The sequence below is a fragment of the Giraffa tippelskirchi genome, chromosome 5 (assembly GCF_054371585.1).
Source record: "Giraffa tippelskirchi isolate mGirTip1 chromosome 5, T2T-mGirTip1v1.2.pri, whole genome shotgun sequence".
Taxonomy (NCBI): Eukaryota; Metazoa; Chordata; class Mammalia; order Artiodactyla; family Giraffidae; genus Giraffa; species Giraffa tippelskirchi.
In genome coordinates, this window is record NC_137279.1 from 45,548,728 (window position 1) to 45,571,734 (window position 23,007).

Genomic DNA, 23,007 nt, shown 5'->3' on the forward strand with positions numbered 1-23,007 from the left:
CGATTTCCTTATTGTCTAGTGCTCCCCAATGCTGAGCCTTTCGGGAGCTTCAGAGAGATATAGTACAGATGACCCTGAATCACATGAGCTGAACTGCATAGATCCACTTATACACAGATGTTTTCACAAAATATGTACTACATGATCCATAGTTGGTTGACTATGTGGATACAGAACACCAGATATGGAGGGCAAGATTGTAAACTTACATGTGAAAGTGTGACTGCCTGGGGGTCCCCTGTGCCGTTTAAGAGTCAACTGCCATTACATCTCTTACAGGTATTGTGCACTTGCGGGTATTGTAAGCTTTCCTTTCTGCTCATCAGTTACTACCTGTCCATCTGCTTTCTGATTTTGAAAAGTCAGCTACTTTTGATTCCTGCTGTATCTCTCATTCAGGGGAAACTGGACAGTTACTGTTTTAAAGAGTATAGTCCTCCTTCGGTATCCACCGGGTTCCAGGACCCTCGCGGATACCAAAGTTTGTGGATGTTCAACCCCTTATATAAAATGACAAAGTACTTGCATACAATCTATCCACATCCTCCCGTTTACTTAAAATCATCTGCAGATTACTTACAATATTTAAAACAACATACATGCTACGCAAACAGCTGCCAGCACAAGGCAAATTCAAGCTTTACTTTTAGGAACATTCCGAAATCTTTTTTTTTTTTTTTTTTCAAAAAATTTTCAGCCTGCCAATTGGGCAAACACATGGACCTTTGGATAGGGAAGGGACCAACTGTACAAAGTTTCAGTTTTATAAAAGTTCTGGAGATAGATAGTGGTTATAGTGTAGAGCAATGTGAATGTACTTAATGCCACTCAACTGTATGCTTGTAATGATCAATTTTATCTTATGTAGATTTTACCACTGTTTTAAAATATAATTTTTTAAAAGCAAGGTTTAAAAAAAAAGCTACTTCTTGAAAGATCCAAGATCATGATCTGCAGTCATCTCTCCCCTATCAGGGTAACTCTCTAGTACACACCATAATTTACTTTCTTTGTAGCACTTACTGCTGATTAAATTATCCTGTTTATTTACTTATTATCTCTGTCCTTCAATTAAACAGTAGGCAACAGAGTCACCTTCTGACATCACTGACACACTGTGGTCATAAGAAAATGTTAGGAAAGCAGTCAATAAGCATTTGATGGATAAATAAACTAATTGGTTTCTGGGTCCCAACTTAGACCTCTTGAATGAGAATCGTGGAATTCTCAGACTAGTACTTTGGGGCACTTACTAAACAATGAAAAGTAACATATCTCCTTCTGGTTAAAAAGCGGATGAGGATAATTAGAGGAAATAAATCAAATTCACCAAATTGTATTTTGTATGACTTAAAGTTGCTTCCTTTTAGTCCCTGATCTGCCATACCTCCAAGTTTCTATTCCCTTTACTTGCTTTTAACTGGCAGTATTCTCCAGAGCTCTGTCCTCCCCTCTCTTCCCTTAAGCATCTTCACAGAGCATTCTTGCATCACAACAAAGCATAATGGCTGGTGCTTAGGACCCGTGTACCTGCATCTGAATCCTGAGCCCATGACTTACTAGGTGTGTAATCTTAAAATTCTCTGTATCTCATCTTATTCATCTTTAAAAAAGAAAGATAATACAGTACCAACCTCACAGGGTTGTCGTGAGGACTGAGTTAATATATATCAAATGATTAGAATGCTGCCTGGCATTTAAGTTGGTTCAAAAATGTCAGCTAGAGGGGCACCATATAGTTTATCATCCAAACCAGGGCACTTCTGAGAAAGACTATAAATAACACCACTGGAGCAACAGGGCATAAACCAGAAACTGTCCTAGTCGAATCAGGACACAGTAGTCCAATTAGTATAAGATGAACTATAAAATGCTGACATGCAATCGTTTCTGCCCTACAAACATCACACGGTTAACCTAATATTGTTCACTTCCAATTAAACAAACCTACTTATACTATTATCTCCGAAATTGGGTTCAGTGAGAGAGGAAAAGGGGTAAAATAGGTAACAAGGTTCAGAAACACCAAATTAAACAAAGTTGAAGAAGTTTCTTTACTATCTAGACTACTCAAAAGTCACTGGTATACTAACACCTTAATTGATCTTATAGTTGCAATTAATTTTATTTTGCAACTACAAAGCCATTATAAAATAAAGTTTAAATAAGCCACTTTTTTTTTCTTAATAAAGTATGTTACCTATGTTCACTGTTCTTTTCTTCAGTATCTAGCCCATGTGTGTGCATGCTAAGTCGTTTCAGTCTTATCGACTCTTTGTGACCCCATTAACTGTAGCCCACCAGGCTCCTCTGTCCACGGGATTTCTCAGGCAAGAATATTGGAGTGGATAGTCATTCCCTTCTCCAGGGGATCTTCCCGACCCAGGGATCAAACCTGTGTCTCTTACATCTCCTGTATCAGCAGGCAGGTTCTTTAACTAGTGCCACCTGGGAAGCCCCTACCTAGCTCATGCTGCTGCTGCTGCTGCTAACTCGCTCCAGTCGTGTCTGACTCTTACCACCCCATAGACGGCAGCCCACCAGGCTCCCTCGTCCCTGGGATTCTCCAGGCAAGAACACTGGAGTGGGTTGCCATTGCCTTCTCCAATGCAGGAAAGTGAAAAGTGAAAGTGAAGTCGCTCAGTCATCGTGTCCGACTCTTCGCGACCCCATGGATTGCAGCCCACCAGGCTCCTCTGTCCATGGGATCCTCCAGGCAAGAGTACCAGAGTGGGGTGCCATTGCCTTCTCCCACCTAGCTCATAATGAGTACTAAATAAATATCTGTTGAATGAAAGAATACTAAAAATTTTCTCATGAAAAATTATTTCAGGAATCTAAAGCAAAATCAGAAAAAAATAGTTTGGGATTTTGGATGCACTTCTCCAGTTTTGTGGGTTTTGTTTTTTTCCTATTGAAGGTTCCAGTAGAATTCTTAGATAAAAATGGCACTGGATTTTTGCATTGCCTTTGCTCTCAACTAAATGTGGCTTGCTGATCATGAGGAAAAAGTACTCCTAGAAGATAAAAACAACAATAGTAGTAACTAACGTATATGAAAAATACTATGCATAAAGGGCTTACAAACTTTAGTTCCTTTGATCTTTACAACAATCTTAAGTGATATCTATTTAGCTTGATTTCGGGAATCTTAGATCTCAAGTCCACAGCTCATTTCCAACTGCCTAATCAGAATTTTCTTTTTTTTAAATTTGTATGTGTCATTTTTGCTATCATAATTTGCCCTTTACCAGGTATATTCCAATACAATCTACTACTAAGCCTAACTCTTGGTAAGATAGCTAAATTAAGTGTTCAAATTCTGTTATGAAAGGGTCCATATGAATTCTCTACACTACATGGCTCAAAGGAAGCATGTCACAGGCATAACATAACTGCTATAATAACTGTTATAAACATATTTATAACTATACATTTGTAGTTTACATTATTTTCCTAGATAGTTATTAAAGTTTTAATGGGAGAAATGAATAGTCATGTGGCAAAAATAATTCTAAATATAAAATTTTGGAGCTGTAAGGAACTTTACAGAAACTAATCAAAATTTTATCGGGCATAAATCAAATGCATTTCTATCCTTAAACTTCAAATCAGGTAGTATTATTATTGCCATTCTTTACATGAGGAGACAAGGTTTAGCAATTTGTCCAAGTTTACATAGCTGGTCAGTAGAAGAGTTGGAATTCAAACCCAAATTTGTCTCAAGTGAAAACTAGAATCATTAATTTTCTTTACAGTATACTAAGATTCCTATTTTACATTTTTCTATAACCTGAATTATTCTATTAAAAGTAGAAGAAATTTAGAGCTTCACAAGATCTCTAATTCACCTATTTTTACAGCCTCAGTGGTGTCAAGTAGTTTTATGTGTTATTTACACACAGTTGATCACTGAACGAGTTAAGACTAAAACTCGGGACTTCTGTGAGACTCACATTCAGTTCTTTTCAGCATCACAAGATGTTTATTTTCACTACTACTGAAGTCAACTCATGGATGGCTGCCCCATTTTTGTGAAAGCCTGAAAATATTGTGATATATACTATAGAAAACACTTTTACTTGTAAAAAAAGAAAAGGCTTCTACAGTATCTCTTACAAAATCATTAACTAAAAAAGTTGTTAGGACTTATTTATATAAACAATCAAAGGCTGATTCTTTCCTAAGAAATTTGACACAAGGCATTCACTAAACTACTTGGTTTGCTACAGAGCCAACAGGTAGATACACACATACATACAAATAGAAAGAAATGTGCCAAATTTTTGAGCCACCATCCCTTTAACTCATAGTTATTGTGACCTCCTTCAAGAGGTGATTACACAACCCAAGCTCTACATGATCAGAGTACATATACCCCTGGCTACAGTGATAATTAGGGATGGAAAAATGACACAATCTACTCTGGTATCTACTATATGGCTGGTGGAAAAAAGCCTACCTTACTTTTGAACAGTGAGCCATGATATTGCCCTGAGGCTTCCAGTAACCACATGCTCACTACAGAGCAGAATCCTGCTTGGAAATGAGAACATCACAGATGAAAAGAGCAGAATGGAGCAGAAGAAAGAATGTTTGACATCATCACTAGGGTTCCTGGATTCAGGTATCGCTGAAATCGGTCCATTCTGGATTCCTCGTTTACATAATCTAATAAATCCATCCCTTCTTCTAAATTTATCCTTCACTGCTTATGTTTGTGTTGAGTTGCTGTTGCTTAAAATCTGCAAAGTCCTAATTATTCTCATAGAGAAAAGTCCTCCGTTTTTAAAAAATGCAGCAAAATTTTAAACAATTAAAAATTAGATTAATAGTTTTATCAATATAAAATATACTTTGAAATTTATATACCAAAGCTTTTTTTTAACACAGTAATATTTAGTGTTCCTAAACAAGGTTTTAAATCTTTATGTATTAACAATGATTGCATTTTTAAACAATATTAGAGCATTCTGATGTTCAGTGTTTTCTTTGTACTAAAATTTTTCTAATGATAGAAAATATCAGGTGTCTACGCCTTTGCCCTTTAGTTTTCTGCCACGCCACTCTCCAACTTTAGATTATGTTAGATGGGTACTTTATCCATCAACGCTCCTGGAATACATAAATCACAGAGCAAGTTCAAAAACCAAAATGTTTGCTCTATCCAAACTCACAGAGAATGTAATAGTATCACATAAGTTCCTTTTTACAATCCTCTTCCTTAATAACCCTTCCCTTTCTGTTCTTCCTTCATGATCACTTCATTCCCTCTGGATCAGCTGGAAGCTTGCCTCTCCTCCTTTCCAAAGCTAATCCTCTCTCCTGTGTCGTCATCTCTTCCCGACCCTTTGCTCCGTCAATTATGCTCTGACAACTTGTAGCATCTCCTGTCCCACAAGCGTATTCCACTCGGCCACCATATATGTACAAGGCTTTCTCTAACTTTATAAAAAATTTCTCGACTATATTGTACTCATGTTGTTGCTACTCTAAACTGTCAGATTTTCCAAACAGTTTAAACCCAGTATTTAAGCATTAATCACTCTCCTTTGCCCCCAAGGAAAGTGGCTTCCAATCCCCTTCCCCAAATCACTGAAACTGAATTCACAAAACTGTCAAATCCAACAGCCTTTTTAAAAATTTTCACTTCCTTTGTACACTCTGTTGTATGTGATATTAACCATCCTCTTGTAAAATCTCATCAATTTGTTCTAATGATATTACTATTATAGCTTTCTTCCTTTCTAATAAGTGCTTTTGGTACTTTCCTAAGGAAGACCCCTTTTCCTCTCATTCCTCACTATTGGTAGAGTAAGTGTTTCCTGGATTCATTCTTCAATCCACTGCTTGCCATATCCTTTTCTGAAAAAGTGTGTAACATTAAAATTCAACTGTGTTGTTCTTCTGTATGTGAAAAAATTAAACTCACAAAAGGCTGAATAACCATTTCTATTAACCCCTTCCAAATCAGAACCATTTCTGAATTTCCCAAAATGGTATCACCAGGCTCTAAAACATGCCACACACAATCACACCTCTGGGTATTTGGGCCCATCTTCTATTGCCTAGAATACTGTTCCATTCTCAGTTGAAAAACTTCCTCCCATACTCAAAGGCCATTTACTCTGGGGAAGACTTTCCTGTCACACACCCATCTCTGGAGCAATATGAATTTCTAGTTCTCTCTCCTATACTGCTTTGGCACTAAGTAGATACCTTTATTATAGCATTTTTTATGATCTTATGTAGCATTGATGCCTTTGTTTTTCATCTCACACAATAGCATTTCAAGGGCAATGGATATGTTTTATTCTTTTTGTTTCTTTGGTTGCAATAACATGGTAGGCACTAGGTCATTATTGCAAGTACGTTTCAAAAGTCCAGGTTCAGAATGTCAACGACATCCTAAGACATTTCATATACGTGCACACCTTTTGCACATGTCAAAGTTCAAAGTGACAGTTTCCTGAACACAAAAATCATCTATTGACTATACCAGTGATTCAGCATATATGCTTTCTTGTTGTAAATAGTCTTTTGTTTCTACATGGATATGTGTCTTATCTTCTCAATTTATCTGGTGAGTATTTGAGGGCTACATTTTTAACATTAAATACATTATACTATCTGGTGTGATTCCTAATACTGTAGCTGGTATTCAAAAAGTATCACACAGCTGTTCAATAAGCCTCACTGTTAGGAATTCTAAAACTATCCTAAGAGATATTAACTTATTGTTTTAAATTAAAGTTTTTCAAAATTATTCACTATGGAAAATAAACATACATGGAACTCACAATAAATGCATTCAAATCCACAGTCCAAATAATATATTTATTTTTAACAAGAAAAAACAGTGGATTCTTTCAGTGGTGACAAGGCATTTTTTTTTTTTTTTCAGGAAACTGCAAACATGGATCAATTATATATAGCCATTACAAAGGAATTTTCCTACAATTCACAAGGTTAAAATTGATACAGGCAGGGGCATCTATCAATGGAAGTTTAAAACCAAAGTGAAAGGTTGTTAGGAATTATGACCGCACAGGTTTGTAAATGGAAAAAATATATTTATAGCGAAGAGTTCCAGAAGTCACTTTTTTGATCAGGTATACGTCGTCTATATAGTATTTTCACCGAAAAAGAATCAACCTGGATCTAATAATAAACAAAAATTAAGACAAATCCAGAATGTGGAACATTCTACAGAGGCAACTGGAGGCATAAAATCCTCAAAGAAAATCAGATTCAATGTCACAGAAAGCAATACAGTGTCACATTTTTATTATTCCAGAATAAAATGGGCTAGAGACATAACCAAATATACTGTATAGATTCTAGATTTTTAAAAATTATAAAAGCTTTTTTGGACTGCCATACTAGATGTGATTATTCAATGTATTAATTTTCTTGGTTGGATTAATGGTAACCATAAAGACCTTATTCTTGGAGATTTGGACTAAAAGAGCTTAGGGATGGACCAAAATCTGCATCTGGCTTTCAAATGATTCAACAACAACAACAAAAAACCCAAAGTAACACTGTAACTATGAGTGTTAATGAAAATATTAAATCAGCTTAACTGTGGTAATCATTTCACAATGTATGCCCGTGTGCTAAGTCACTTCAGTCTGACTCTTTCAGACCCCCTGGACTGCAGCCTGCCAGGCTCCTCTGTCCATGGGATTCTCCAGGCAAGAATACTGGAGTGGGATGCCATGCTCTCCTCCAGGGGATTTTCCCAACTCAGGGACTGAACCTCATCTCTTATGTCTCCTGCACTGGCAAGGCAGGTTCTTTACCACTAGCGCCACATGGGAAGCCCACAGTGTATACATACCCCAAAACATTGTATTGTACATGTCAAATATATACAAGTTTTAGCAAGTGTACCTCAAAGCTGGGAGGGAAATACATAAAGAAAATATGGTGAAACACTAAGGATTTATGTGCTTATTAGTTCTATTAAAACTTTTAGCTTTTGTACATAATTAAAATTTTCAAAATCTTCAAATGAAGAGTGAAAGTAATTTCCTCTTCTTTTCAGTCATTTTAAAGTAAACTGATAAGAGCTGAGTTTAGAGCCCAACTCTATTTTACATTTATTTATCTTAAATACTTTTACACCAAATAATGTAGACCTCTGAGAATATACACTATATAATCAACCTTGCTTACTAAGAAACAAGGTCAAATGGTAAAACTACACATAAAATAAGTAGAGTTCTTCCCCATTTTACACATAAAATTCAAGTTCTTAGCAATAATTAGAATTCCTTTCTCCAATATTTAACAGAACACACATTAATGAATATTCTTGACTTGACATCTTTTCCAGTGACAAGTCGTCAGTCCATGGTTCTAACCGATCAAGACCTTTGAAATCAGAGGTCTTATTCTCCCTGTGTTCCTGTTTTCCCCCACTCCCACTGCCTGAAGTGTTGGTGGGGTTCTCTTCTCAGCCTTCCAATTTCAACCTGCCACTGCATTAGTTATCTATCACTGCATAACAAATTACCACAAAACTTAAAGCTTTAAAATAACAATAAACCTTTCACATCTTTCCATTTCTGTGGGTCAGGAACTCAGGACCAAAGGCACAAAGGCACAGGGAAACTACTAAAGCACTGGTGCTCAAAGCAGATAAAGCAGGAGGTGAAGGGGAGTCACTGCTACTGCTGCTAAATCACCTCAGTCATGTCGGACTCTGTGCGACCCCAGAGACGGCCGCCCACCAGGCTACCCCATCCCTGGGATTCTCCAGGCAAGAACACTGGAGTGGGTTGCCATTTCCTTCTGCAATGCATGAAAGTGAAAAGTGAAAGTGAAGTCGCTCAGTCGTGTCCGTCTCTTAGCGACCCCATGGACTGCAGCCTACCAGGCTCCTCCATCCATGGGATTTTCCAGGCAAGAGTACTGGAGTGGGGTGCCATTGCCTTCTCCGGAACGGGAGTCACTGACTCACAGAAATTCTGAAATCCAGCACAATACAGTCAATTTCTGATCAGAATCCAAGGCCTGTTTCTGTCCTCCAGGCTCTTGGTCCTGCTTTCTTTTCCATAAAGGGTAGCCCATGTTGGCAGCCATGTAGTTTTCTCAACATGCTTCCTACATGCACAGGTTCAGAGACTCAAAGCCTGCTTTTCATGTGTACTGTCTCTGTCCCAAGTCCAGTCCAAGCTAACAGTGCCGATTCGTTCTCATCAGAAGAAAAAGAGGTGAAAGGGAAGAAGAGAGGAGAGAAGAAACTTCGTGGGCCTCCTGACAATCTTATTATGGTTTACTCCATTGTGAGACAAAGGCCACACCCATAAATCTCTTCAAGACAAGCTCTCCCTTCTGATCCTTGTGCCTCTGCTGAAGACCACTGAAGGACAACTCTCTAAATGTTCTTAGAAACCGTGTTGTTCGACTCAGGAGGTCTTTGAGGCAATACCTTGGATCTTTCTGAGGTTTTAAAGGATTTTAAAGTCACACCCTCAGCTTCATTTGTAGAACATATTTTCCTGAGAGTGTTTTGGATTTGCTGTTTTCCAGAATGTTCTCCATTTTAGCAACACTGGTCAAATGAAGAGGCTAGGAATTTTCAGACTCACACATGCTTTTTGTTTAACAGTACTTCCTTTGATTGGTCTCTCTCCTTTTACATTTTATATACAAGCAGCAAGAAGAAACCAGTAGTATCCTCAACGTTCTGCTTACAAAATCTCCTTAGCTAGATCACCTAGTTTACTGCAAATATTCTTCTACTTCCTATTTTACTGCAGGTAACAGAGAGTTCCTAAACTTCTGCCACTAGAGAACAAGAATCTCCTTCCTCAATTTGCTGATGACATTTTTCTCATTTTTCTCTAAGCTCTCACCCACAGTCTTCTCAAAGGCCATCAAACTTCTACTAACAGTCTAATCAGGCCTTTCAGGCTTTCACTAATGCCTCATAATCTTTCTAGTTTGTGTCCACCACTGAGTTCCAATGACAGACCTCCATTTTAGGTTGTTGTCATGGCATAATAAAAATCACTCAGATATCAAAATCTGTACAATTTTTATGTAACAAATTACCCCAAATGCTAGCTTTTCCAGTACAGTAAACTTCAGTACCGTATCAGTGGGGCAGGAGGGGCTTAGCCCAGTTCTGGACCAGGATCATTCCTGAGATTGCAGGCAACATGTTGACCACAGCTGTAGTTATCAAAAGGCTCTACTTGACTCTGGAAGACTTCACTGTCCAATATGGTAGCCAGTGGTCACACGTGGCTAGTAAGCACTTGAACTGTGGCCAAAATTAACTGAGAGGTTCTCAAAGTGCAAAATACACACCACATTCTGAAGACTTCAGATTGAAAAAGAATATAAAATACACTGTTAATAACTTCATATTGATACACATTGAAATGCCCCATTGTACATGTAGGCTAAATAAAATGTATTACTAAAATTTTAAGGCTTTACTTGAGTTTACTTAAGTTATGCACAGGTTGAACTGCTTTCTGAACTAGCATATCAACAGCTTATCTTACCTGTTTGAAATCACAAAATTTAAGAAATATACAATTTCACTATAATTTTATGGGTAACCAGCTGAAACCATATTTACAACATGTAAAAACCCAGTAGTAATTATCAAAAGCTGAAAGTTGTCTCAATCAAAAGGGGCTAATCTCGTCATCTTCCACTAGGCCCCTAAACCAAAGATTTAGAGTCTTACCATCAATAACATAACCCGGTGGACACCACCGCTGTGTTTCTAACACTTCCTCTAACCCAAATACCACACCTATGACTTACGGTGGGAATAAAGATTTAGGTGCCATAAAATTAAAGATAAAAGACAAAGAAGAGTGAGAAGGTTAAAATGTAGGATATATTAAAAGAAAACTAGAAGAGAAATACATACAGGCAAAGTAAAAACAAAGGCAGAACTAAAATCCACACTATCAAAAGAACAGAAATCTGAATCAGTAAAACAGAAAAAGGTAAAACACAAAGAACCGTAAGGGATAAATAGGGAGGGCAGAAAGCAAACACCCAATGAAAATTAAGGCATCATGCTATCTATTGTAGATTAAGGGGCCACAAATTCTTTGCCACTCTTTCCATCAAGAGATGGGACTCTGGTTCTCTTCCTCTTGAATCCAAGCTGGCCTTCTGACTTGTTGGACCAAAAAAATGGAGTAGAAGAAATGCTGTGCCAGCTCTGGTTCTAGCCTTTAGGAGGGCTGGCAGTTTTCATTCTCAGAAGCCAGTCACATGCTCTGAAATTCAGGCTGTCCTGCTGAAGAAAGGCAACAGGAGGAGAACTGAGGCACTCCCACTCAACATTCGGCACCAAGGAACCAAATACAGGAGCAAGACCTTCTGGGATTTTCCAGCTCTGTCTCGCTACACTCTAAATCCAGCCAGATGAGTGACCCCAACTGAGATCACCAGAAGGAACCACTGAGTCAAACCACAGAATCATGAAAAATAATGTCATTGTTTTAAGCCACCAAGTGTTGGGTAATCTGTTATACAGCAGCAGATAATAATCAATGTAGTTATACTGACCTAAAACAACACAGCACTGTCAAAATACATAGCTATGAGTCTAGTCTGAAGTGTATGATACTTGCATCTCAAGTCCTTGCTAGAAAGCATTATCTTAAACTATTTGAAAACCCAGATTGTTTCAAAAGCCTGGTTGAAAATAATAGCTTTTCTATTTCTAAAATTATCCTCTATTACTTACTTACTTGCAAAAATATTCTAAATTCTATCCTAGGACTAGGTCAGGCATAGAAGATTGGGTGACAAATTTTAACACTACATCTTCCAATTTTACTGCCATCTCCTTTTAAGATGTTTTAAGAAAAGTTCACCTTTGCCACTTCTCTGAGTTCTTCCTCTGAGGACTGACTATGCACTAGGCACTCAAATGGCAATGATAAACAAGGAAACTATGAAGCAGAACTGAAAGCAGGTACAAATTTTATCACTCCCTCCCTTTTCCAGGAAGTCAATCTTGCCTAGTCTGTGCTCCCAAAGCACTTTGTGCAAATCTCAATTTTTTAATAATAATGGTAACAGCAGATAACATTTACAAAGCACTTACTATGTCCCTGGTATAGTTCAAAGCCTTTGACATGATTTAACTCACTTAATCCTCACAACTCTCCTGAGGTAGGTAAGAACTATATGATGCCATGTTACAGATGAGGAAACTGACTCATCTTAAAGAGCCTCTTTCCCCACTAAATTCTAAACTCCATGAAGGCAGGTGACCTGTATCTTCATACTCTTCCCAGTCTCCAACAAGTATTTCTCTAACTTGATTAAAGATATTAGTTATCCAAATACTAGAAATAGATAGGCTTATTTATTTTACAAGAAGAATTTGCCTCTCCTCAAAAGCATAAAGTGGTAACAGCTTTTTAGACTAACAAAAAGTTGCTTGAGGATAAGTATCTCTGGGTAACTGATAAGAAAAATTAACCAAAAAAATATAAGTTTATCAATTCACTGATAACCACAACTATAAAGATCTAAACTTTTACAAACGAGTCTAATTTGATAGTAATGTATTTTTATTCAGCACCATTTTAATGCTGAAAGCCGTAAATATAACACTGAAAGCTATATAAACTTGCGTTTAAAACTTTTTTTAAAGAAGTCAGTCACAAGAGGAGTAAGAAAATAAGGAGTAATATTCATTAAAATATATGGGTGAAAAAAATCCAAGTAAATATAAGCCCTAACATTTTGAAGGATGTAGCTGATCCAGATGGTAGAGTTGGAATCAGGCTTCCCAGGTGGCTCAGTGGTAAAGAATTCACCTGCAATGCAGGAGACTCGGGCTCGATCCCTGGGTCAGGAAGATCCCTTCAAGAAGGAAATGGCAACTCACTCCAGTTATTTTTGCCTGGAAAATCCTATAGACAGAGGAACCTGGCGGGCTACAGTCCATGGGGTCTCAAAAGTGTTGGATACAACTGAGCAACTCAACAACAGAGCTGGAATCAGCAGCTACAAAACCTGTGACTACCAATTTCATTGCATACTCTGACTTAAAACCAAAATGAAAACCTTTATGTAATTCATTTGATACACTAAAAACTCACAATCCTCAGAACTGTCTGGAAACTAAAATTTGAATTCTAGAAGGAAAGTCAAAATAGACTGAGGATCATTAAAAAAAAAAAAATTGAGGATTATTTTACAAACATACTTCCTAATTCACTATCACCTCAGAATAACAAACTATCTTTTTTAAGAAGGGAGCACAAGCCTAGAAGTCCTGTAAACAGACAAAATAGCTATCTTCTAGAATAATCCCCACAAGGATAAATTTTAGGGAATGCTATGTGCCAAATTTTCAATCTGACCTGTACAAAGGTTGGAAATTGTCTCTGCCGGAAATCTAAGAACTGCAGTACCGAAATTATAACTACACACAAACACACACACATAAAAGAAAACGTTTTGTGGCACACACTGTTGGTTCTTTAAAGCAGTATCTTTTCCCAATCCCCTTAACCCTGGCCGCCTCCCACTAGAGACTGAAAGCTATCTTGAAACCTTGAAGCAACAAGTGTAGGAATGAAAAGCCAGTAAGCTAATGGTGCACAAGCAGAGAGCCCGTGACTCTTTGGTGATTCTCTCCTTATCTGATCAACCACCAGTCACTGCCGACCTTTATCCGTCTTAAGGGAAAAAATAAACAGGTCTTTGTTTGTTACTCTTGGCTACCTATTCTGTTATTTTTAGCAGAATACTTGTCTTACTAATACATTTAAAACATGGAGAGAATGAAAGTGAAAACTGAAAGTAAAAGTCGCTCAGTCGTGTCCGAATCTTTGTGACTCCATGGACTATACTGTCCATGGAATTCTCCAGGCAGAATACTGGAGTGGGGAGCCTTCCCTTCTCCTGGGGATCTTCCCAAATGGTTCTCTAACTTCTTTAATTTAAAAAAGTTATAGTACTTACATAAATAAAAATGTCATACTGATGCCAGCTGTGACAAATCAAATGCAGACAGTCCTATATATTTTCCCTTAATATTTTTCTGATTATAAAAGTAATAAACTCACTTTAGAAATTTTATAAAATATAGAAAAATATAATGAGAAAAAAAAACCACTACCCAGGGATAATCACTTTTAATACTGTGGTATATATTTCCTTCCAATCAATTTTTATACCTATATCAATACATAAAACTATGCTTTTTATCTTCATAAACTAGGATCATGTGGGATACAGTTTACTATTATTATTAATACCTGCAGAATGTAATAATAATTCCGTCAACATATGAAAGAACTTAAGACTTAAAAATAGTAGTGTCTCTTCTACCATTCATACATACACCCCACACCCTCACCATTCATTCTACTTGTCAAATACAGCCACTTTTAATACTTCTGGCATTATGGCTCTCTTTCTTGATTTCAACTGACTTCCCACTATGAAGGTGAAAAACTGTTCCCCTTCACCTTCCTTCCCAACTTTTACTTTCTTTTTTCATTTTCATTTATCAATTGTTGCTATCACAACATTAAAAAATATACTTATGCCTCTCTTGACACATGAATTTTAGATAGAACATATTAGTTTGCAAATGTGGACAATAAGGATATTAGTGTTCTTAAATGACAAACATTTTTAGTCAACCACAAGATCAAAATGCAACTATCATTTGGCCTTACCCAGTCCTGAGTGCGGAAGGAAAAAAATGTTTATACTTGTTGCTGTAGCAGTAATTCATTTAGAAAAAGTGAAAAGATAGCAGTATCATAACAGAGAATAAATACAGAAAAACAAATTTTTAAAAATTGTTACAAATAAACAGAAACTTTAAAATGATAAAAGATAAAGACTGAGGAAGAGAGCAGCACAACATTCAGGTCAGGCAACAAAAAAGGAATACTGAGTAACTCCTCTTTCACATTTCTATAATTCCAAGGTGCTGAGAAGATAGTTATCACTGAGTTCCAAGTAGCATCAATAATCTTTGAGAAATACAGTGCATCAGAAAGGTATTAAAAGCAAAACAAAAACTTGTACAGGCAAAGAGCCTTATTGTTTTTATAGAAGAAAACAGCGAGTGAGGCTATATATTAAATATCAGTAAAACTGAGGTCAAATTTAGCAATGTCATATAACAAATTACTAAGTAATAGCAACTATTCTATAATAGTAATAATATATAATAATAATAGCAGCTATATATTATAGCAATAATAGTGGCTATTGCTTATTAACTATTTAGAATATCCCATGTACTGTGATAAAAACTAATCAAACATTATGATGTTTTATACGGTCTTCCCTGGTGGCTCAGACGGTTAAGAATCTGCCCGCAATGCAGGAGACCTGGGTTCGATCCCTGGGTTGGGAAGATCCCCTGCAGGAGGTCATGGCAACCCACTCTAGTATTCTTGCCTGGAGAATCCCCGTGGACAGAGGAGCCTGGTGGACTACGGCCCATGGAGTTGCAAAGAGTCGGACACGAGGACACGACAGAGAGACTAAGCACAGCACATAACCATACAAAGGGTTCCTCTGGTAGCTCAGCAGTAAAGAATCTACCTGCAACGCAGCAGACGCAGGTTCAATTTCTGGGTTGGGAAGATTCCCTGGAGAAGGAAATAGCAACCCACTCCAGTGTTCTTCCCCACAAAATCCTATAGACAGAGGAGCCTGGTGGGCTATACAGTCCATTGCGTCACAAAAGATTTGGACATGACTTAGTGACAAAACGACCACCACCATATGAGAGAAATTATTGTCATCTCCATCTTACAGATGGTAAATTTAAGGCATACTGAGTATTTTGTCCACAGCCACTAGCAAAAGGCAAGGCGAAGACTTGAAGTTCCACTCTCTTAACCACTGGACTAAACTGACAGTATATGAGCACTTAACAATGAGACAAATAGACGAATAAGAATGGGTTCACTAAAAGCAAGTTCTGTCAGAGCAGTCATTCTTTTCTGACTACATGTTACAACAGCATAAACAAATCTCTAAGACATATTGTTAAGTGACTATGACACCGTTTATGTAAAATGAGACAAAACAATAAGATCCAAATGTTTATACAGAATAAAGCACAGAAGTCTCATTTTTTTCATTATCCCTATTCCTGTGCCCTGCTCAACTCCTTGAAAACAAATCTCTTGACAAGAGACAAATATTACTTATAGTTTGGCATGTTCTTAAATATCTGAGGAAAAATCTGACTTTATATTTGCACAACATACTTGACAGCAATATTTCTGAGAAGGAAAATAATAGTGCAACTCTATCTGTTGCTTTAGCCTTCTTACAAAAAGAACTCATATATTACTTCCATAGCACAAATTTTTAAAATCATAATGATGCTCAAAGAAAACAGGCAAAAGTTTCTAAGTATGACCTGAATGGCCTCCTTAAAGAAAAGCTTGATACAGTATTAATAGAAGACATAGCAGTTAAAAACCTTTACACGACAAAACTAAAGTTAAAAGGCATAAACAAATCAGGAAAAGATCTGCAGCAGCAACAAAAAGATCAACAAAATAATAGTATTCAAAATATATACAATGTTCTTACAAACAAATAACATACACAATTTATGAACTTGACTAAAGACCTAAGTTTCATATATAAAAACTGACTAAGGATAAGAAAAAGCAATTTATTGGGGCGGGAGGGGAATGGCTAAAAGAAATAAACAAAGTTAAACCTCAGTAACAAAGAGATGTAAAATAAGACAGCAATAAAATGGCAAAAACTAAAAAAGAAGAATGTTGGGGGAGGAGGGATAAACGAGGAGACTGGGATTGACATATACACACTAGTACATATAAAACAGATAACCAATAAAAATTTAAAAAAACAAAGTAATACCCAGTGATGGCCATGGCATGAGGCAACACGAACGTTTACAAACTAGCAATGGGAAAATAAATATATTATCTCTTCTGGACACCACATTTTTGTTGTTTTGTTTTTAAATGCAGTATAGTTGTTTATACTGCTGTGTCAGTTTCTGCTGTACATAAAGTGAATCAGCCATATGTATACATATTTCCCCTCTTTGGTGGATCTTCTTTCCATTTAGGATACCACAGAGTACCAAATAAGAGTTCCCTGTGCTATACAGCAAGGTTCCATTACTTATTTACTTTATATAAACTAGTGTGTGTGTGTATATATATATATATACATGTCAATCTCCCAATTCATCTCACCCTCTGCTCTCTCCTTGGTATCCATGCATTTGTTCTCTAGATCTGTGTCTCTATTTCTGTTCTGCAAATAAGACCATCTATAATACTACATTTTAAGACAAACAGATCTCCATAAGAGGACACCAAAGATTATGCTTGAGAGAGCTAGAAACCATGCCATACCATAAACAAACTAAAGAAAAGAGAACTTTTTGCTTAGAAAGAAGATTTTAGGGAAGACATTACAGTGATCTTGAAATATCTGAAGGCCTTCTTTGTTGCCTTAAGTTCTTTTTGCAACACCATGGACAGTAGCCCACCAAGCTCCTCTGTCCATGGGATTTCCCAGGCAAGAATACTGGAGTGGGTTGCCATTTCCTTCTGCAATCTGAAGGCCTATCACAGGGAAAACAGAACTTTTTTTTTTTACTGCTCAGGAAGGCAAAATAAAGACTACTAGTGCTCAGAGCTATTAAATAATGAAACAGCTATGCCTTATACAATGAGATTTTAGTTTCAATAAATGATCCATCAGAAACATATCAGAAAAGATTCTCCTCACAGGCTTGAAAAGTTAAGTTTCATGAACGTGGAAGCACTTCTCAGTTCTATGAGTAAAGCAAAAACTATCCTTAAATATGAACAAATCTTTCAGAACTATGATCACTACTACATTTTTCACTACAGTGCCCCACTTACCTGGTTAAGATAACTTATATACTCACCTATTCTGGGACTATGAGGGATCTGCCCAGCCATCTTTGCCAGGAATAACCATTCAGTCAGTTCTAATTTCTACTCCATTAGTCCCTATACACAAAAGCACGATAGAATGATAGATGTATGACCTGATCTGGAATCCCAAAATCCTATTCTAGTAGTGTGTGTCTGTGTGTGGGGGGGATGTGTTTGTGTACGGTGGGTATTTGTAGGGTGCGTGTGTGTGTGGGCTCCTCTGACCATAGAATTTTCCAGGCAAGACATTGGAGCAGGTTTCCATTTCCTACTCCAGAGGACTTACCTGACCCAGGGATCGAATCCTCACCTCTTGTGTCTCCTGCATTGGCACGCAGACTCTACCACTGTGCCACCTGGGAAGCCCATCCTAGGTACAGGCTACTCCCATAACTGTGACTATCTATTCTGTATTCCCTACCCTGCCTCAGCTATCCCAAATTGAGTTCTAGGCCCTGATATCTGTGACATACTGATATCTGAACATCTAGAATTGTTTTTTCCTCTTCCTTATTCATTTATCAAAGAAAGATTAAGAGCTATGTTCAAGGTACTGGTAGACCCTATAGGGGGAAGAAATATAGTTGTACTGGACAAGGTTCCTGCCCTCAAGGAGTTTATAATGGAGAAGGTAAAATAATGTATCTATGTAATAACTAGTCAATAAAAAGCCTAAAGGAAGCCAAGGCACGAAAGTGTTAGAGACAAGAGAAATCATTCTCGCTCTGTTAAGGGTGTGAACTGGGAAAATATCAAGATGATATTAAAATTAAAATGAAGGATTTTCACTGACAAAGACAGAAGGGAAGAAAATGCCAAGCAGAAAAACTAGCATAAGCAAAAACGTATCTTTAAGAAAATACAGTAGTAGGTGCATGGTCATCACATCACTATCGGGTTCTCCAAGGCAGCTAACACAGTAAGTTCAACAGGTACTGCGTCCCTGTACTCCCCACTGGGATACGAGGTTTCCAACAGATGGAAGCTACTCCCTACTCCCTTTTCCGTTCTTAGCGATTTTTAAAGCCTCCTGTTCAACAGTTCTTACCTACTCCCTCACCAAGTACTAATAATAGCTTTTTAAAAAGAACTCCAGTATATTCCTAAGTGACAGGAAAGGAACAAAATATGAAGTATCATAAAATTGGCAATACAGTAATTCCATTACTGGTCCTGCTCTGTCTCAACTCCACAACTGACCTGTTTTCTAAACTGTAAGATAAACAGGTATAAGACTAGACAACTTCCAAAGACTCCTCTAGTTTAAAATTCTATAAATTTACTGGAAAAAAGGTTTAGCTATGTTTCCAGGTGACTGGAGCTCAGATGGTTTAAACCATTAGTTTCCTCAGTTACCCAGACAGATGAAGTTTCTACTCCTCTTAATTTGTTATGAGTAATTAAATTAACAAGTAACAAAAGTCAGTGACTTAACAAAGCTTAAACAACTTTACATTAAAACATATGTCTAGCAGAGTTCCACTTTCATTGACTGTAGGGTGACTTGTATTAAGCTAACTTTCCCATACTTGAAGTTATAAATCCTGTACAACATACTAAAATAAAAACTATCTGAAGGCAGCGGAAAGCACCAAAAGTAAGCAGAAACTGGGGGAAGTTACCCTGAAAGAAGGAAACTGACTGCACCGGATGAGATTTACATTTTTATATGACTTGTTGCTTGAGGGGCTCCTCCATTTCTTGAGATTAGCGTGGATAAAACTTCAACAAAAAATCATAGTCATGTTGCTTAAAGGAGTCAGATTGGAGCTCAGAGCTGCCAAAAACTTTTCATGGCTAGAAAATGAGAATACCCCACAAGACAGGAAGACACAGAGGAGGAGCCTCAAAACCTACATGTAAACTCTGCCCAAATTCTAGCTAACCCCTGAATAATCCATGCATTTAAAAAGAAAAAGAAAAAAAAAGAGCCTAAAAACAGAAAGCAAAAAAGTCGAGGAAAAAAGCAGAGATTTTAACTGCTTCTCAAAACAGAGAAAATGAAGTAAAGAAACAATAAAATTGAGGTAAGTATCAATTAAAACAAAAAGCAGTAGTCTTCAGTAGGAAATAAGAGATCAAGAGTCTGTATAACACATCAACACAATGAACTATATACCAGACATGTGAAGTAACAAGAAAATACAATCACAGGCAAAGAAAAAGAGCTGTCAACAGAAATCAACATCAGGAAAATCCTAAAGTCAGGTTAGCAGACAATAAATCAATTTAGAGGAAATGGACAAATTCCTTAAAATACACAATTTACTCAAACTACACAAGATGAAACAAAATCTGAATACTCCTGTATCCATTAAATAAATTGAAAGAATTATTTTAAAAAGCTCCAACACAGATGGCTTCACTGACTGCAGTTTAGCAAACATATAAGGAAGAAATAAAACTCATCTTTTGCAAATTCCTTCAAAAATCAAGAAGGGGATTCTCAGCCTATTTTATAAGTCTAGCATAACCACTATGCAAAACTTGAAATAAAAATTATAGGTCAATATTTTGATAAATGTATAAAAGGATCCTTAACAAAATAGTGAATCAAAACTGTTAATATATTAAAGATAGTACATCATGACCAAATGGGGTTTATTCCAGTAATCAAAGTAGTATGCCATATTAACATATTAAAACAGTAATGAGAAAAGTTAAATGGTCATTTCAACAGGTGCCGGAAAATCTCTTGAAAAAACTGAATACCCACTCATGATAAAAGTTCTCAGCAAACTAGGAATAGAAGGGAACTTTCTCAACTCAATAAAGGGCAGCTGTGAAATCCTACAGCTAATATGAAACTTGAGAAGTAAGGCAAAAATGTCCACTCTCACCAATTACATTCAACACTGTACTAAATAAAGGTCCTAACCAGTGAAATAAGACCAGAAAAATTAATTAAAGGCATAAAGACTGGAAAGGAAGAAACAGAACTGTGGCTCTTTGCAGATGACTTAACTAACAACACAAAACCTTTAAAGTCAACTAACATTAAAAAGTGAATTTAATGAGACTGTAGAATACAAAGTCAATATACAAACTCAACTGTTGATTGGGAAGCTGGGTAACAGCAATTTTACACTCTACAATGTGTATGAAAGCTATTTGATGGTTCTCTCCATTTGTTTCTCTCCATTTGGTTGACTTGGTTAACACTTTCAAAACAAATACATTGAAACAATAGGAAGAACAAATTTCACATCACTGTAGATACATTAAATCTCCCAGTTTAATGCAATTAGAAAATAAATTTAACTTTTCCATGTTTCTGCTCCTTTTATAATGTCAATAGTCAAAGTGAGCGTCTCTAATCTACCATGTGGTTTCTGCAGTCACTACCACAGCTCTTCACTCTCTATGGAAAATGCTTGCTACTGACTAGTAAACAGGAAATCATGCTGTCATTTTCTCTTTTCTTAATCACTTTATAATTTATTTCAAAAGTCACTTTGTGAATAAAATATGAACAAAATGTGCATAAGTACATACAAATTAAAAGAGAAGGAAAGGCCCTTGGACTTAGAACAGCACCCCCAAAAAGGCACACTCTGTTTTCTGTTATAACTTAAAATTGACTAGATCACAACACACATTAAACCATAACCTATCTTACAATCTTTGCTACAGAGGTGTACTTTGCACAGTGGGGATTAATTTGTTTTCTGGAAAAACTCATAAACATATAAAGTTTTAGCTAAGAATCACCAAATACTAACATTCTAGTTCATTTAAGCAAACCATTTCATACAATGTAAGACAAATATCATTCAAAGGACACAGTTTAGGGACAATGGACATTCCTGAATGGAAACTGTAATAAGTACAAGGCAACTAGGGAAAAAGTTCTTTGTAAACACAAGCTGGTTACACACACAGTACATAACATGAAGATCAATTTATCAGATACTAATACAACAAAATGTGTAAGGAATTAACACATCATGCAGCACTTTCATCAATCAAAATGCTTTAATGATAAAACTACCGCTTAGATTTGTACCAATTTCAAAACAGTAAGATGATGAGTTGACTAGAAACACATTACAAATTTTAACTTGCTATCAAAGGAACTGGCTCTCCACATTAATAGACTACTTAGGTTTTTAAGAAAGAGTACTATTAACCAAACAAAATTTTATGAACTACAACAAGCCCTTATGCAACATTATTAAAATATACATATTTCTAGAATTTAAACCTTTTAAGCAGGTTAAAATTTCCCATTTTATTAATACAGTAAGTTTCTTCAGAGCAAATATTACTACCAGCTGTAATGGAAACTAAGGAAGCAAAACTTCTGACACCTAAAGATTTTAAGTTACCTAGAGTATACCCACAGGCTGATCTTTGAAGAAAGTAATTTAAGAAGTGTCTGATATATATGCAAATGCCTCTTATTCTGATGTGCAGCCAAACTGCTAGGTGCTCTCCTAGGACCACTAAGAAGGAAAATGCAGGTAATACTCCAGTTTGTAACTGATATTTCTTTCACTTTAACTTCTAACACCAACAATACTAAATTAATGTGTTGTCTCAATACTCATGATTTTGGATAAGTAGAGGAAAAAAGGTTTCACTACTGATATATCACTAATAACCACAGCCAGAAAAGCATTTATCCTACATAATATCAATAATTATCTTTAATTCTTTCTTTCCCTTTTCTAAGATATTAGCTAAAGAGCAACTTATTCACATTAAAAGAACAAATCCAATGAGATTATACCTGGACAGGAGCTAATAACTGATTCATAAATATAAATTTGAGAAAAAGGACCAACAAAGTAAGAACTATATTACAACTTTTTCTATATTTATCTATTTATAGTTTAAGAGTCTGAAACCACTCCTCTAAATAAATTATCTTGTAATGCTTACAATCACACTATGAGGTAAAGAAGGCAGATATTATATTTATTTTCAAATGAGTACACCAAAGTTCAGGTGATAATAATCTACCCAGGGTAATAAGCAAGCAGCAAATCATAACAATCCTTTAGAGTAAATTCTTTGAACCAAAATATAGCCAAACAACAACAGACTATATGACATTTGCCTGACTAAAACA

General features: G+C 36.4%; 1 protein-coding gene across 17 annotated transcripts in view; it reads right to left on the reverse strand.

Annotated features, from left to right (window-relative positions):
* AKT3 (AKT serine/threonine kinase 3) overlaps positions 1–23,007 on the reverse strand; it is a 290,227-nt gene that overhangs the window by 250,747 nt on the left and 16,473 nt on the right. Inside the window, exon 1 of one of the 17 annotated variants that reach the window (XM_081490260.1) lies at positions 4,463–4,572. The exons of 11 other annotated variants lie outside the window; for them this stretch is intronic. In XM_081490260.1, coding sequence (XP_081346386.1) covers positions 4,463–4,485 — 23 coding nt within the window. In that variant the 5' untranslated portion in view covers positions 4,486–4,572. Of the gene's footprint in view, positions 1–1,387; positions 1,485–4,462; positions 4,573–23,007 lie in introns of those variants that run through there. 5 more of the 17 variants (XM_081490256.1, XM_081490265.1, XM_081490269.1 and 2 more) reach the window with 5 other exon arrangements.